Source organism: Passer montanus, unplaced genomic scaffold, assembly GCF_014805655.1.
Source record: "Passer montanus isolate IOZ18808 unplaced genomic scaffold, ASM1480565v1 scaffold32, whole genome shotgun sequence".
Classification (NCBI taxonomy): domain Eukaryota; kingdom Metazoa; phylum Chordata; class Aves; order Passeriformes; family Passeridae; genus Passer; species Passer montanus.
The window spans coordinates 8,813,036-8,829,032 of record NW_024367930.1 but is presented as its reverse complement, the minus strand read 5'-3'; the positions used below and the strand labels follow the sequence as shown (position 1 = coordinate 8,829,032).

The window sequence follows — 15,997 nt, the reverse complement described above, 5'->3', positions numbered from 1 at the left end:
TGTGATATAAAACTAAAAATTAGTTTGTTGTCACATATTATGTGATATGATGGGGATTAATTTCAGGAATGCCTTAAAAATATGCTCTAAACAAAATCCTTTCTACACTTATTGTACTAGATGGATTAATCCTGTTGCCATATGGACTTGAAATTGCTTTGGGTATGCAAAGGAAAAATCTAGATAAATGATAACTCATTTAATACTCTGTGGTTTGTGTTTATGGAAAACAGAATTCCTCAGGATCTTCTAAAGGAAAACAAGAGTGTGCCAAAGGTAATTTCAGTGTTGAGTGTTCATGGACGGTAAAATTATATTTAACAGATGTTTGTAATTTTTGCAGGTAATAGCTCTAGCAGATGCAGCAGAAGAAAATCAAGCCAACATGTTCCAGGCATTTGCAAAGTTGAAAAGTGCCACCCATCTGGTGATTATGCTGATTAGTTTGTGGCAGAAGCTCAGCACTGATCAAATTGCTATTTTGGAAGCTACGTTTTTGCCATTAGCAGAAGATACACAAGAGCTGGTAAGAATCTTTAAGAGCTGATTAAAAAATACTCATTCACAGAGCTTTAAGCCCTTAATTTTCCTTATTTCTTCCTGTACTTCGCCGAAGACTGTCCTTTGAAATAATTTAAGTTGCCCTACTAAGTAAGTATTCGATGCAGACTATGCTGATTTCACAGCAAAGTGAAAAACTAGGAGATTATAGAATGTTTCAAAAGAGGGCATGGTTGATACCAGTTAAATTCTGCTTAACCTTTCCTTACCAAGCCAAGAGGAATGTCTCACATAAATTTAGCTGATTTTTACCTTCTGTCCTGTGGTTAGGATAAACAGAATAAGACCCCCGGGTTTTGAAGACTCTAATATAAATGTTCTATAACATACATGTTCACATTCCAATAGAAATATAAAAGGCACACACAGCAAATACAGTACATACATTTAAGTTTATTAATCATTTGCCATACTTTGTCCTCAGTGTATTTACAGTGGTTTATATAAGGGATGAAAGTTATCTAAGCAAAATACTGTGAATAGACAATTTCCTTGTACTCCAAACCATGCTCTATATAGTTTTGTATTCTGGTGATGTCTTGCTAATTCTGTTTTGATTTAATGAGTGTGACCAGGTAAGATTGTGTATAAAATCTGGAGATTGGTGTGTGAAGACAAGTAATGCTGTTTATATCCACACTTAAGGTCCACAACTAAACACTGCTTTAGTTGAATTAAAGAATGTTCTTGACTTAATTAAGAGTTGATCCCCAGTTAGTTTCAACAATTATCTTAAGTACACATTAATTTAATTTTCATGCTCTGCACAGGGTTTTTGCAATGTACAGTGAATCCAGATTTTTGTGCATACCTGGAGTACTTAGAATGGTTTGTGGTCTTTTAGAAAGCTTGTGCTGGGTTCAAAGTGAATCTAGGATCTTCTGCCATTTCCACCTGGGGGGCAAAAAGTGTTTTGGCATTTTACATGATATTGACTCATAGCAGGCAAAGCAAAACAGTTTTGTTGAAATTTTTTTTGGATTTAGTCCTCATTTAAACTTGGAAAATCAAGCTTCGAAACTGAGGAACGTGCATTCCCATGAGCTGAATCCAAAGAAAGTTCCTATGAATCTCCTAAAAGCCCAAGCAAACATTTTTTTTTCATGACTAATTTTTATTTTGCCATCAGGAATTGAGTTGCTTTGATGCACGTTTTGATGAAATATGGTGCAATTTGTTGTATCCTGTAATGCAGGATTTTGCTTCAGCCTCTATCTCGGTGTGGTTTTAACGTGGTGGTTAACATTGTTCTATGTTGAAGCTGCAAGACTTCATGTAAGCATTGTAAGCATGTATATCCTGCAGAGCAGTCAGGATGAAAAATGTAAACTAACAACTGGAGGTGAAAATAGAAACAAAATCTTTACAAAATACTGAATTACGTGCCATATTGAAGTTGTTATGGTACCACAGAAATCTGAATGTAATTTAAGAAGTTTAGGCAGGGAATGGGGAAATCTTCTGACATACCAATGATATTTACAGACAGAAGCTTCTAGCTAGTGTTCAGGTTTCCTTGTAAGCAGTGAAGTAGAACACTGGTGAAAGAAAATACTCTGAAGAATTTTTATTTACTCTTTAAACAATTCTGCACAATGGTTTGTTGTATTTTTATTTTGAGGGAATGTGTTAGAAGACAGTTTGGATGCAGTCTACATCTCCAGAAAATTTTCTGCCTTGTGAGCAATAAACTATGGAAGTGTTTTCTTAAAAAAGGGAAATGTTTGGAATACACTGTTAACATAAAAAGAAATGCCTCTTTTACCATAACATCAACATTATTCTCATACATGCCATTTCATTTAGAACAGATTGTATCTTGTTTTCTAGACTTGGCAATCACTTCAGTTAGACATTTAGGAAATGTGAAAGTGGCATTCTCTGTTCTCATTGTGTCACCATTTTTTCTCAGAGTGCTAAATGGTTTCTGTTGCTGCAAACTTTGTCTAAGAACGTATAAAATTTGGGTTTTCCCGTCTACAAAGATATAGTGGAAGAAATACAGCAAACTGGAAATATTTTATGTGAATAACTTATATTTGGCATCATGCATTGTTTCTGGCAGTAAAATTCTAACTAACAGCCTAAATAGCACTGCTTTGATAAAACTGACTGAAAGGGTTGTTCAATATTGGAAGTACAAGGACATTCCTCTTTTTCAGTGATTCTTTCATAAATGCTGCACAGTTGTAGAAGTATAGCATCAGAAATTGAATGAGATCTCTCAGGTCTCAGTAGGATAAATGAGCTAAATCTTCTGCTAATGAAGTCACTAAGAAATTGATGCCAAAACTGAAGCAAAGTAGTTGCAGGGAAGTTAGGTGCACTTTTGTCCAATGTACTTTGTTACTGTGGGACTACAATAAAATCCATATTCAGATTATAGAAGAATATATTAATGCTATTTCAGAGCATAGTGTTACAGCTGCATGAAAACGATACTTTCACATACATACTGGTTTTGAGTCCTATATTTTTCTATCTGTTGAATTGTATGGTAGAAAAACACTTTAGAGTGCTTTTGGAGACAAAAGAATCCATTATTTGTTAATAATGTTAAAAATGTACCAGAGATTTTGTTACACAACTAATTTTTTTCAGGAGAGTTGGTCACTGTTCTGCTAGACTAAAATATTTGTTATTAGCTTGTAACAGGGACTGACAGCAATTTGAAGTACTATAAAGTCTGAAACAAAAAAGCCCCCTCACATTTCTAAGGGGTGTTTTTCAGTGATTATCCTTTACCAAGCTGTGTTGTCTGGATAGAAAAAGATTTGAAAAATGCTGAGTTTGTGATAAAGTATATGTTTACAATAGGAAATCCGTTTGGGAGAGGAGGGAATTTGTCCAGGCTAATTTAAAGGGTTCAAAGGGTTCATGCTACATGGGGTAGTTTGATATAATGGTTGGATGGTGTCTGGATTGACTGATGGCTCATATTCCTGATCGTTAAGGTATTAATGCTTTCTTTGTTTAAGACATTACAAAGGGATAATATGTCTGTCGATACAAACATTCTGACTTTAAGACTGATGGAGGGCCCTTGGCAATACAGCCATCAACAGCAACTTCACTGAAGAGTCAATATTTTCATAGTTTTCCTGATATTACCAAATAATTACATACGAGTGCTTCATTGCTCAGAATAATTCCTTGCTTGTTGTAGTCACATTTGTGTTACTATAGAAAGCAGTAAAAGCTATAAACCAGTGTTGAGGAAGTACATTTCCATCTCTCTTTATTTATGTTTGGAGTCATACCAACCAAGTAAATGTCTGTATTAGATCTCAGGATTTTATTGAAGTTGTAATTTGAAAGAAAAATATGCCTGAGGGTGAAATGCATATTTTAATTGACTCCATGATTTACAGTAATTAACTTACGTTAGGGACTATAAATTTACCACTTCACAGTGTTGATTAGATAAAGTTGAAAAATGTACTTTAAGGCAATGATGAAAAAGAAATGGTGTCAGAAAACATTACCGAAGTGCCTGTAAAAGTCACAGGAGTTACTATCAAAAGTGTCTCTGCTTACTGTATGAAGATGATCTGAATGTAATTCACAAGGAAAAAGAAAAAATCATTTGGGAAAGACTAGATAGCCTGCTAGGTTTTATGCATGATAGCAAATGGGTTTTACTCTAGAGTTCTTGAGTACCGTTTTGTGGAAAGAATCCTTTACTGACATTAAAGTCTCAAAATCAAAGGCAAGGTTATTTCTGTAATTTCAGCAGTATCAATTTTGTAATGACTGACCTTAGAACACATTTTCTCTGAATTTTCTGTTGCCATCCAGAACTTCCAAAGCTTTGAGCTAATAATTATATCTTTGACAAGAGTAATTTTAATGAACTCTAATTTTTAGAATTTATTGGAAATTGTAGCTTTAATTCTTGTAATTAATCCAGCCTAGCTCTTGATTGCCATAAAAATAATCTGGAATTAGTTTTTTGCGCCTTGTATTTTCTATATTCCACTTGTCATTGTAACCACTTCTTAAATGCAAAATTCCAACTTTGTATACCAAAAGAAAATATTTAAAAAGAGACTGAAATATTTAATATTTTCTTGTTTGCCATAGGCTAGTACAAATTATTTTTTAGTGAAAATTTCTTAAATGTAACAAAAAACCTCACTGAAAACCAAATAAACCAAAAAAATCCCACAGAACCACCACAAGGCATTGGACTGTGATGGTGGATAACTTGGAGCCAGTTTTTCATATGGTTGTATTCTTTATTTTTGTGAAGAGACAAATTTACAGCAGATATGTTTATTCCCCTCCATCTTTTTAGAAACAAGATGGACAATACATCTGCAGATAAGTGGTTTTAGAGAGAAAAACACATGAAATTTGCCTTTTATCCAGCTTGAAATATTACATTAAATGACACGCACTAACATTTTTTTAATGATAAAAATGAATAGATAAGTCTTCCTCCTATTTGAATCAGTACCATGCAACAGAACCATTCAAAAAGACTCTTCTGGTACAGTGAACCAGCTAAGTCTAAAAGAAATGGGGGCAAAAAGCTAGTAAGCCTTAAACCCTTAATCACTAAAATAAAAGGAAGGTGCTTTCAGCTTTTCCCAATAAACCCCTGATAAAAAAGATCAGTCTGAGCCTGAAGTTTAATTTGGTTCAGGATAACATAAGTTTGTTGAGTGAGGGTAAGAAGGTGAAGAAATGAGATTGCCAATCTCCCTGGGCAGGGAAAGTCCTGTATTAGGGAGAAAGGTTAAAAATGGAGTAGTGGGGCCTGGTTCCTGTCGATGTCCTTTGCTCCTGCTTGTGTATGTGACTCAGGTGGACAATAAGAGAAGAAAGAGACCATGGTTCAAGTACCTCAAACATTCTTTTATAGTATGTTTTGATATTGAAATCAGTGCTCTGCCTGCTAGCCTGCTTTCAAGAGGACCAGAGTATACCAGAGATAACTAGAATCATAGAAGCTTTATGATTGGCAAAGACTTGCAAGATCCTGGAGTCCAACCTTTGTCACATGCAGTCATTTCCTGAACCCCTCCAGGCTTGGTGACTCCACCATCTCCCTGGGCAGCCCCTTCTGATGTCCAACCTGAACCTCCTCGGGTGCAGCTTGAGACTTTGTTGTCTTGTCCTGTTGCTGGTTGTACAGGAGAAGAGGCCACCTCCCACCTGGCTACAGTCTCCTTTCAGAGAAGCAAAGAGTGTGATAAGGTCTCCCCCGAACCTCCTTTTCTCCAGGCTAAACATCCCCAGCTCTCTCAGTTGCTCTTAATATGAGCAGGTGGACAGAAGGACATGTGATTGTAAAGCCACTAAATTACTGCAACTGTTTCTGCTTTTGTTATCCTTAAAAGGAGAGTTTCAAACTCATTGATTATTTGACAATGTTGGAATGTCTAAACACAAAAGATCAAATGTTAAGTAACTTGGACAAAAGAGGGAATTTGAACCCACCAAAAAGAGGTGGTCTTACCACTACTGCCAGCACTATCACAGTTCCTTAAAGTGTCTGGTAATCATTCTCTTCATGCAGTTAATTTTATTTATTGAGAAGACAGTGGGTTATGGCAGCAATAGCTAGTTGAACACATTGCACCACTGTCTAGTGATCTTCATTTGTAGCTAAATTAATGTGATTCCTCACAGTGAATTCTCTGAGTAGAAAAGTGCCAATATTCTCTTGGTCTGAGAAAGGAAGGCTTTGTGTGGTCTATCAGAAGTTTTTATGGATTACCAAAAATCTAGAACATATCTTTATCTGATGCTTTCCACTTCAAAAGATTATAAAACGAAGCTATGCCCAATTATATTTTAATTTTTTAAATAATTTTCCCTTTTTCTGGTGTTTAATAAGAATGGGCTGTAAGATTCTATTTTTTTAACAGGCTTGCTTCTAGTGGTTGGCAATAGTAATGGTTTTCAAAAAATAAAGCTTTCTCTATTTCTTCCAGATGGCATAAAATTGATTTAAACAAAATTATGCAGAAATAGGTTTGGTATGCATTATGAATTGTCAAAGTTCAAAGGACAGAAAGAATTGTATTCTTGGCATGTTTAGTTGTATTCCCTGAAAATTGTATCAAGGTCAGAACAAGCATTCAACCTTGGTAAAAAGCTTATGCGAATGGAGAATCTGACATATCTATTGGTTATATGTATTTTAATTGAAAAATTTTGAGAATTAATTTTAACTTGAGCACTCATTTTTTCTGCTGATATTGGAGATCTGAAGTTAATCTTCAGTGCACTGTGTCTCTTGTAAGCAGAGACCTACTTAGGAATCTTATTTCTTGGTGTAAATTAGTCAAGGCAGGACTGTGTTCTGCATTGATTAGTTTGCATCCAGCATATATCATCACCTTTTAAAGTAATTTGGGTACCCTGCAAAGTACTGCAATTGTAAGAGATGTACTCTTTGCTTGATAAATTAAATAAGCTTCTGTTATCAGACATCTTTCTTTATGTAATATTGTGATGGGGACCTCTAAACTTTCTCTTTGTTAGGGTGATCTGTCTAGTTCAGGTACAAAGAGCCATTTTAGTGTAGTAGTAATTACTGAGTATGTGGTGCATACCAGGAGTTCAGATCAGTTGTCATCTAAACTGCTTAATGACAAGAGTGATGCATTACAGTGATTACAGAAATGTTGTTCAGCAAAGGATCTTAGCACCCAATATATATGATCAGTAGCTCTTTCTTTTGCTTTTCTTTTCTTTTTTCTTTTAAAGAAGTTTATTGTCAGTAAAGAATTCCCTTGATATTGGGTCCTAATTGAAAGATCCTCAGACTATTGCTATGCAACCTTCCAGTAAAAGGGTTTACAAGAAGTATAGAGATTTTTCACAAGGGCATGTAGGGTTAGGTCAAGGGGGAATGGCCTTAAATTGAAGGAGGGTAGGTTTGGATTAGACAATAGGAAAAAATTCTTTGCTAGAAGGGTGGTGGTGCACTGGAACAGATTGTGTACCCCCCGTCCATGGAAGTGTTCAAGGCCAGCTTGGATGGGCCTTTGGGCAACCTGGTCTAGTGGAAGGTGTCCCTGCCTATGGAACTGGAGGATCCCAAAAGTCCCTTCCAACCTGAACCATTCTGTGATTCTGTGTAATGATCAGTACTGTTCTAGTATTTTAGAAATGTAATGGGATTTATGATTGACTGTAAAATTCTGATGGAATTGCTTGTATACTGAGAAAACAAATGTTTCCTCATTGTTGGAGTATGACCTTTTTGTTTTCTAATAGGACAGAGTTTATAGAATTTAAAATTGCATATTTATTGTTGGTTTTACTTTCTGATTGTCTCGCATCAGTTCAAAACTATGATACTTTTATTATAAATATTGTAGTGCTATGTTAGTAGCATTGTATTTAACCATACCTCCCAATAATTTTGTGAAGCTCTCTGTTTATACTGAAAATGTGACAATGGTACACAGCTAAATTAATAATTTCCTTTTGATCTCATGGACACAAATGTTTCTGAGAGGGTGTATAAAGATCAAATCACCAAGTTAATCTTTGTTTTTTGGGGGAAGTGGGGAGAACCAGTTGTGGTGAGACTGTTTTTGGTTCTGAAGTTGCTGATGGTTGTTTTTGGTTCTAAGTTGCAATCATGTAGCATTTTTGGTCATTACTACATAACCTATAGCTATTTTCACATGGTGTGCTGTTGTATAATCTGTCTACTGGAATTCACAAAGATATCATGTCACACAGAGAGATACAGAAAGGTACATAGGGATATCATACAGAAGACATCATATGAATTTTTCGTCTTGTTACAAGATCCCAGAAAAAAACTCACTTTTCTTTTACCATGATTTTAGAGTAGTCATTTTTTCAGATGGATTTTTTTCCTTTTAGTTAGTGGCAAGGTACTTTGTCTTAATTCCTAGATTAAGAATGATATACCAGTATTCTCTTACATTTGCACAGGTAGTGACTTACCTTAAAATAGGCCAGATTAAAGGGACATAAAGATTGCATAATTTATGTCCTTCATTGTCTCCTGGATTTTTAAATGAAGTGAAAGTTTAATAAAGCCAAAAACATGGTTTAGATACCTCAAAAGTAAAACAGCTTATAAATCAAATCTGTAAAAAAAGTGGAGTTAATGAACTTTGCTTAAGATACTGTTGTAGGAAAAAACACCCCTAGCATAAATTTGAAAGTTGTCTTTCAAATGCAAGTCCAGTTTACCGCTATCCTCTTTGTCCTCACCTGTGCATTTTGGGAAAATAAATGTTCTACAATTTGAAGCAACACAACTGAGTTTAAAGATAGTGGTGTGTGGATCTAAATTAATGTGGGAATTTAAATAGGAAACAAACCTTTTATCAAGTTTTTTTCCCAGATATATTTTAGTGTGTGTGCTTCCATATTTCACAGGTTTTGGAAACAAAATCTCATTTGTCAGTATTTCACAGCATATTGTATTAGTAACCTAATAAGAAATATACTGAAACATGAAAAGTTCATCTCCAAGAATATCAGTGATATAAAGATGGAGTATGGGCTGAGATCCAATGAGAAGTTTCAATAACCTTGTTTTAGCATATGTTTTATCTACTTTTTTCCACCAGGCTGAATGTAACTAGGTTTGTTTCCTTTTCCCCATATTTAAAGTTTTCTTGCTGATCCTAATTGTAGAGTTCATGTATGGCAGACCTATTGCTGGATATGTAGCATTTTTCAGCAAGATGCACAACTCCTGCTGTGTTTTCTTGTCTGCAGACAGCTTTGACAACTGCTGCAAGACCCAAATAGCACCTCAGTTTTCCTAATGAACTGGTGAAAAGTTACTGAGGAAAAGAAAGATGAAGTGTTAGATGATTTCAGTGCTAAAAATCAAAACAACAGACTTCTGAAGCTGGCAACAAAAGAAGTCATGCCATTCCATTCATGTAGTGCTTGCAAGAGTTTCTTTCATCAGTTCTCAGAAGGGGCCAGTGGTCATAAGCTAGAAAGAAAATTAAGATGAAAAAAAATCTCACAAAAATTCAGGATTGGGGAATAGTATCTACAGAAACCCATGAAGTGCATGAACTTTCACTATTCCAGATGGGATGCACTAATATTAAAACAAATAAGCATCATTAGATGAATAACTGTAGAATTAGATACCTAAAATTGATCTTTTGAAAAAATATGCCATTTTCCTTGCCTTTCACCCATTTTTAAAGGACCACAGTTGTCCAGGAAGAAAACCCCAACAAATGAGATGTCAGGAAACACTCTGTACTGCTCCAATTTTGAGCTATGAGACAATTTGAAAGAAGAGTTGAGTAACACAGACTACTTGTCAAGAAGAAACCTACTGATCTAATTCTAATCTAATTTTAACCTTTTTTTGAAAGCCTTTCTGTGCAAATGAATAACATCTGATGTGAAAGGATGCAGCCCATAGGGAAATTTGGCTGCAGTATACAGGGGTTAAATTTTAATGGAGGAGCTAATGGAACCATCATCTATATTCATCCTGGTATATAATTTTTTGTTAAGCACACACTTTCCTGAGAGTAAATTACTAATCTCAAAAGTATCTAAGAGTTAAGCAGTGTTAGAAATATTATGACTCTGTTCCCCACCCAGAGTTTTGCTTTCTTACAGTCTTTAATCATGTTACTAGTTGTTTCATTAATACAGAAAACCCTACAGCTGCTGATTACCATAACTTGTTTCTGTGAGCAGGACTTTTCCTCAGAATTTGACTTGAAAAATAAATTAAAATCTCAAAAGATAGAGGCCATCGTCCTCATGCATGCAGCTTTCAGAATCTTTATTTAGTAATGCTCACTTTGCTAGATTTCTAAAACACCCACTGCTTTTAATATTGCTGTTCTACAGTTTGATTTTTCCATTAGATTAGTTTAAGAGCACATTCTTAAAAGAAAAGTACTGCCTATTCTATAAGACAATTTTAAAACCACAATTTTGATTACTAAGCCACATGCATTTTTAACTTTCTTTCCATACCTGAAGACACTGTAGAAGGAGAGTTTGGCAAATCTTGTTTTTAAGTTAAATGTCCATAGAATAGAATCCTCCAAAAACTATATTTAAATTCAATGCAGAAGTGTTTGGTCATTTGTGAATTGAACTTAAGAGGATAAAAATACCAGAGAAACTTTTAAATGGCAAGTGTACTTTCCAGGAAAGAATCTGTCATAGAGATTTTCCTCAGGTGAAGTTGCCATAGGCTATCAATATATGTTTACCAAGTAGGACTCTAAGTGAAAAGTTCTTGTAGAGAGTTGTTTATGCTGCTGGAGATTTCCTATTGAATAAATATTTCTACATTGAACAGATAAAGTTGCTGTTTCTGTTATGACTGGCCATTGCAGCGCAGCTGTGCAGGAATTACAAGTGTGTCTGTGACAGACTTTTAAATTAACCCACTTTATTCACAATGGATTTTTGCTAAATCTGATTTTTTGCAGTCTATTAACCTCGAAATGTGAGAGAATAATATTTGAATTAGATGTTCTTAAATAGCTGGAAAATAGTTGCTGGCATAAATACTTAATATTAAATAACTGCACAGATCTGTTTTGCTATACTCAGACCAGTTTGATAAATATTATAAACAGATCTCATACAGTTTTCTGTACAATCTTGATTCATTTTTGTAGTCTTTTATTTGTTGTTCTTCACAGCTTTTACCTTATATATTGGTTTTCCCAGGATCCCAACAGAGCTTGATTGATCATATTGTGGTCAGGGTTATCAAGATGTTACCTTGTACTTCTCTGGGATTTGCATTTTCTTTTGTCTCTTGTTTGGCTTTTATTTCTTATGTTTCAAATAAATTGTAATATGTTTGGAGTAGGCAAATTTTCTAAGTCCAAACCCTTGACAAGATGTCCATAAAAGCTCTTCAGAGTAGGTTGATGTAGGTACACAGTTTGTGGCAGTTGTGAGTGGGGCTGTGGCCGAGCCTCACCCCAGTGGGTACAGCTGTGCAGGTCAGGTGAGCAGCACTGACAGCAACGAGCCATGGAGTGCCCAGGGGCACTGACCAACCACAGGGAACAGAGGGCACACAGGTGCCGTGCATCAGCATGAGGGGTATAAAGGCTCTGCTGAAGGACAAGGAAGAGCAGATGCTTGCAGCCTTCTGGATGTGATGGGTTGTTACTCTGTTTGGGTGAATGCTTAAAGCCTTCTGAAACTGTGTGATGATACTCTGTATTGTCCCTGTCTTGACTGCAGCATGTGCTGTGGCATATGCTGTAACAGGTTGACTTCAGAGTACCATCTCACAAATAAGGATGGTTTCCATAATTTAAAGTAAAATTGATTCATCTATGGTTTTGAACTATTTTTCTAGAACTACATATTATACTAATTTTCTTCCTTTTTTTGTTGTTTTTTATTCTGTTTTTTTGTTCTTTGTCTGGGATGTTCAAGTATATCCTCACTTTGATACTATTTTCATCAGTCTGTGAATTCCTATTAGAACTGGATTTCTTTAAAAGGTGGTAGAAGTTAAAATCAAATCAGTTAATATTATGAACATTATGCATCATAAATGATTTAAAGAAAGATATGACTAGAGAGAGCAGGTTTAATGTAAGAACTTTAGCTGTGATTTTTCTGTTGTGTACACAATACAAATTTCCTTCTTAGGCACTTTATAGATTTGGAATGTATTTAAGCTTGAGTCACTTGTCTGGATTTTCATCAGACTTGGATTCCACTAGTCTGTAGGATTTTGCCAGTTCCCTGTTTTTTTAGTTTATCCCTTTGGTAGGTTTTTGTTTTTTGTTTGTGTGGAGGGGCTTTTGCTTTGGTTTTTCTGTTTGTTTTTTTTTTTTTTTTTTAAATGCAGAAGTGAGTTGTAGAAGATTCCAGATAATCTGTGACTGGTGTTTCTAATGCATTATGTTAAATTAGACTGGTTTTATGTTGCTACAATAATAATTCTTCAACCAAGAAGAAACTTAGAAAACATTTTCTTAAAAAATATATTGTCTCTTCATATTGTTCAGATGTACTACATTAAGACTTCAGAACTATTTTGGTCCTTTTTTTTCTGGGTGCTGTATAGATATTGAGTCTATTGGTTTGCCTTTTTATTTTCTTTTATTCTGATTCTTTCCAAAAGGTCTCCTAAGGACTTTATAAATTCTTTCTTAGCTGGGACACTCACAAGGAAAGCTTGTCATTTCCATTTCTGACACCACAGGCACATGTTGCATGTCTAGTTTATGGCTTCTGTGGCTATCTCCTCTTTGAGACAAATAGATCAGTTAGAAATAGAGAATATGCTTGAAGAATATGAGTTAGGAAGACTGGTACCACAGTAAATTCCTGGCCAAATTTGCTGATGGTCTATACCTGTGTTGGATACTACCAGGTCAGTAGGCATGGATTAGTGGATTACAGGTTTGCATATGTAACAATAAGATAATTTTTAAAAATTGCTATAAAAGCAGAGTGCTGAGAGGTACATGGCTGGTGTTTCTTGTGAATTAGCGTATGTAAAGAAACCTGTTCTCTGGTAGTTCAGATAAGCATAAATGCCAAGGTTGTAATTAATATTGTGAACTTTCATGTATTCTAGCATTTTTTGAAAGCTGATGAAATCACTGTTGTGTCTAAAACAAAGAAATAAGATATAGCCAGGCAAATTCCTGAGTGAACAGCTGTAAGAATTCCCATAATTTGCCTGGCACCAATTTTGCATAGTTTATGCAGTATATTTCACATTACATTTGAGTTCTTTCAGAACTGCCTTGATTGTCACTCCAGGATAAATTACATCATAGGCAGCTGAGAAAATGTCTGTTGCCTTAGGAGTATTATTAATAAAGATAAAGGCTTTTTAAGTAAAAGGTACACAAATACTTGTCTGGCTCATGCACACAACTTAGGAATCTTGTTCAAGTTTGATGTGCTGTTAAAATTATTTATTGGTGCTTAAGACAAATACTATTCATTTGTAGATCTCTGAAATATACTACCTTTATAAATGTGTTAAGAAGGTACACCATGTAAACCTACCAAATCTGACAAGAGAGCCCTAAATCAGACTTCTCCCTACATATATATGTTTTGTGTATCTTAACAACAACAATATGGAAGTCCTCTCATATCCTGCCTCAATTTATGTCTAGTTGACCTTGGGTTTGACCAGCTAAACTCTTGGGGAGCGGCATGTTGCAGCTAAGTGTCAGGCTACAAACAAGGTACTCTGGGTGAAGCCTTATGCCAAAGTGAGGTTGAATGTATAATTATGGTCACACTCAGATATGCCATGACATCTGAGGATCCTTTGTGGCAGTTTGTTCAGAACACAAATGATGTGTACTAATGTAATATTAGCCATGCTAGTATCACAAGTCTGCATTTGGTCTTCAGACCTTGCAGTGTGTTTGATTTGGTTTAAACTAAGTGCCAATCTCTACCTATTACCTAAAAGAGAAAAATAATAGTGTATATATGCAAAACATGAAGCCCAGCCTTTCCCAGTGAAACAGTAAAATGGATGAATTAAATATCTTTCTTATCTGTTTCAGTTATATGGAGGATTTGGATGATTTAATAATGCCTCTTTCCGTGAGTCTTGACTGGCATTTATTGTCGCAGTCACGGCAACGCTCGCTGGTCATAGAATGATGGATTACTGGTATCACACTCCTGTTGAAGGTGTTCCTTTTGGTCCTTAAATATGCAGAATACTACACAGAAAGCCATTACTGAATATTACAACTGTGGCAGTAGAAACATTCTGCATTGTAGGCTATAGATGAGAATACTTTTATTTTCAAACATCTCTCAGCTTTTTTAACATGCAAAGAATTTTTCTTCTTCCTCCAATTCTCCCCTTGCACCAATAAAAATCGCTGACAAATGCAGTCTTATTTGCAGCCATTAATTCTTAGTTGTACAAGATCACCTTAACAGTTTTCCAACAAGTTTTTTTTTTGCATTTAGAGGTAGCCTTTGTGTACTCTTTCATTAATCATAAAGGCTGCTTTGGATTTGACTGGACTTACTAGGTCAACAGACCTTGAATTGGAGAAGATAGTTTTATGGTCTACTGAGAAACCCGTTTTACATGGAAATGAAATACAAGAACAAGGGTTGGAAAATGTTAAGGCTGTGGTATAAAGTAAAACATACCTGTGTGAGCCAAGGACAGAATACTAGCCACTTTTAATTTCCTGACTTCTGTTAGCTTGTAAGTCAGTGCTTTTATTTAAGTGCTTTTGCCTGCAATTTTACAACTTATTTGGAGAGACATATTGGCCAGCTTCTGAGCTACTGTATGCTGACAACAGTTAATCATGTGTTTCTTTGTCTTTTAGTGAAACTCAAGATTCTTATGTTTATGTTGTTCTTATTTTTCATGATTTGTAGTATAATTAGGAGTGGCTGGCTTGGCTGTTTTTGGTGCTTTGTACATATTAAGTTTCATTGCCCAGTATGTGGGAATGTAGACAGCATTTACCAGCTCATTAACCTCTTTAAATTGGCTGCAGAATGGATGATTTCCTGTCACCATCACAGGTCAGTGGATGCATTGCATTCTAAGGGACTCTTTCTAGAATATTTGAAAAATATTAAGCTACTACAGCATTGATTGATTGATTGGTAGATTTTTCTGATTGATGTAGTTTTTGTTCTAGTTTATGGATTTTTTTTTATGGGGGACAAATCCAGATAATAGGTTAATGTTGTTTTTCTGAAGTCAGGCAAATGTTGACTAACCTCACTAGGTGATCCTGTTCCTCTACAAAATGTAAATATGTTACACACAATCATTACATTTCCAGGACACTCAGTAAAGAGAACGTTTGGACAAGGATGAAGTGCCTATGACTGTGTGGTCTCACTGGTGTACTTGACCATTAGTAGGCATTGGCCCTGGATCTGTTCTTAGGAAGGTAACAAGACCAGGAAGGTGGCCTTTAATTTTCTGTGATAAAAGTTGTGTCCTTCACAAAAGCTGTGATGAGTTTAACTGAAGAAATCCATAAGCCTTATTTGCTCAGTGGGCTATGGCAGAGTTGACATTGTCATTCTTTCAAACATTACTCTTACAGAGTCAGGGAAATTTGTATTTGTAGGCAATTTTGCTGTTCAGCTTAGTGTTTGCAATCAAGTAGAACACATTATGAGAAAGAGCTTAAAAACTAGAAGATTCTGAGTTTGTATTAGCTACAACTGGATACCCGAGTATTCTTTTTTGAGTAATCTCCTCATAAAGAGCAAGCTTGGTGTTACCTGCTGCTAGTTTAGCAGGAAGTAGAGCTGGGAGCTGGATGATCCCAGATTGTCATGTCAGAACTTCTAAAGTCACTAAACTTTCCAAAATAAGTCACAGCCAATCAGGAGCATTGAGAGAGCAGACACCAATACTACAGTGGTTAAATCTACTTTCCTGTTCATGTGGGCAGCACATAACAGAGAACTTGCTTACAGGTGGCTGAATACTAAG

General features: G+C 35.5%; 1 protein-coding gene across 4 annotated transcripts in view; it reads left to right on the top strand.

Moving 5' to 3' along the window:
* BBS9 (Bardet-Biedl syndrome 9) overlaps positions 1 to 15,997 on the top strand; it is a 287,548-nt gene that overhangs the window by 127,060 nt on the left and 144,491 nt on the right. For all 4 annotated transcript variants that reach the window (XM_039715217.1, XM_039715218.1, XM_039715219.1 and 1 more), the window contains exon 20: positions 344 to 526. In XM_039715217.1, the coding sequence (XP_039571151.1) occupies positions 344 to 526 (183 nt within the window). The remainder of the gene's footprint in view (positions 1 to 343; positions 527 to 15,997) is intronic.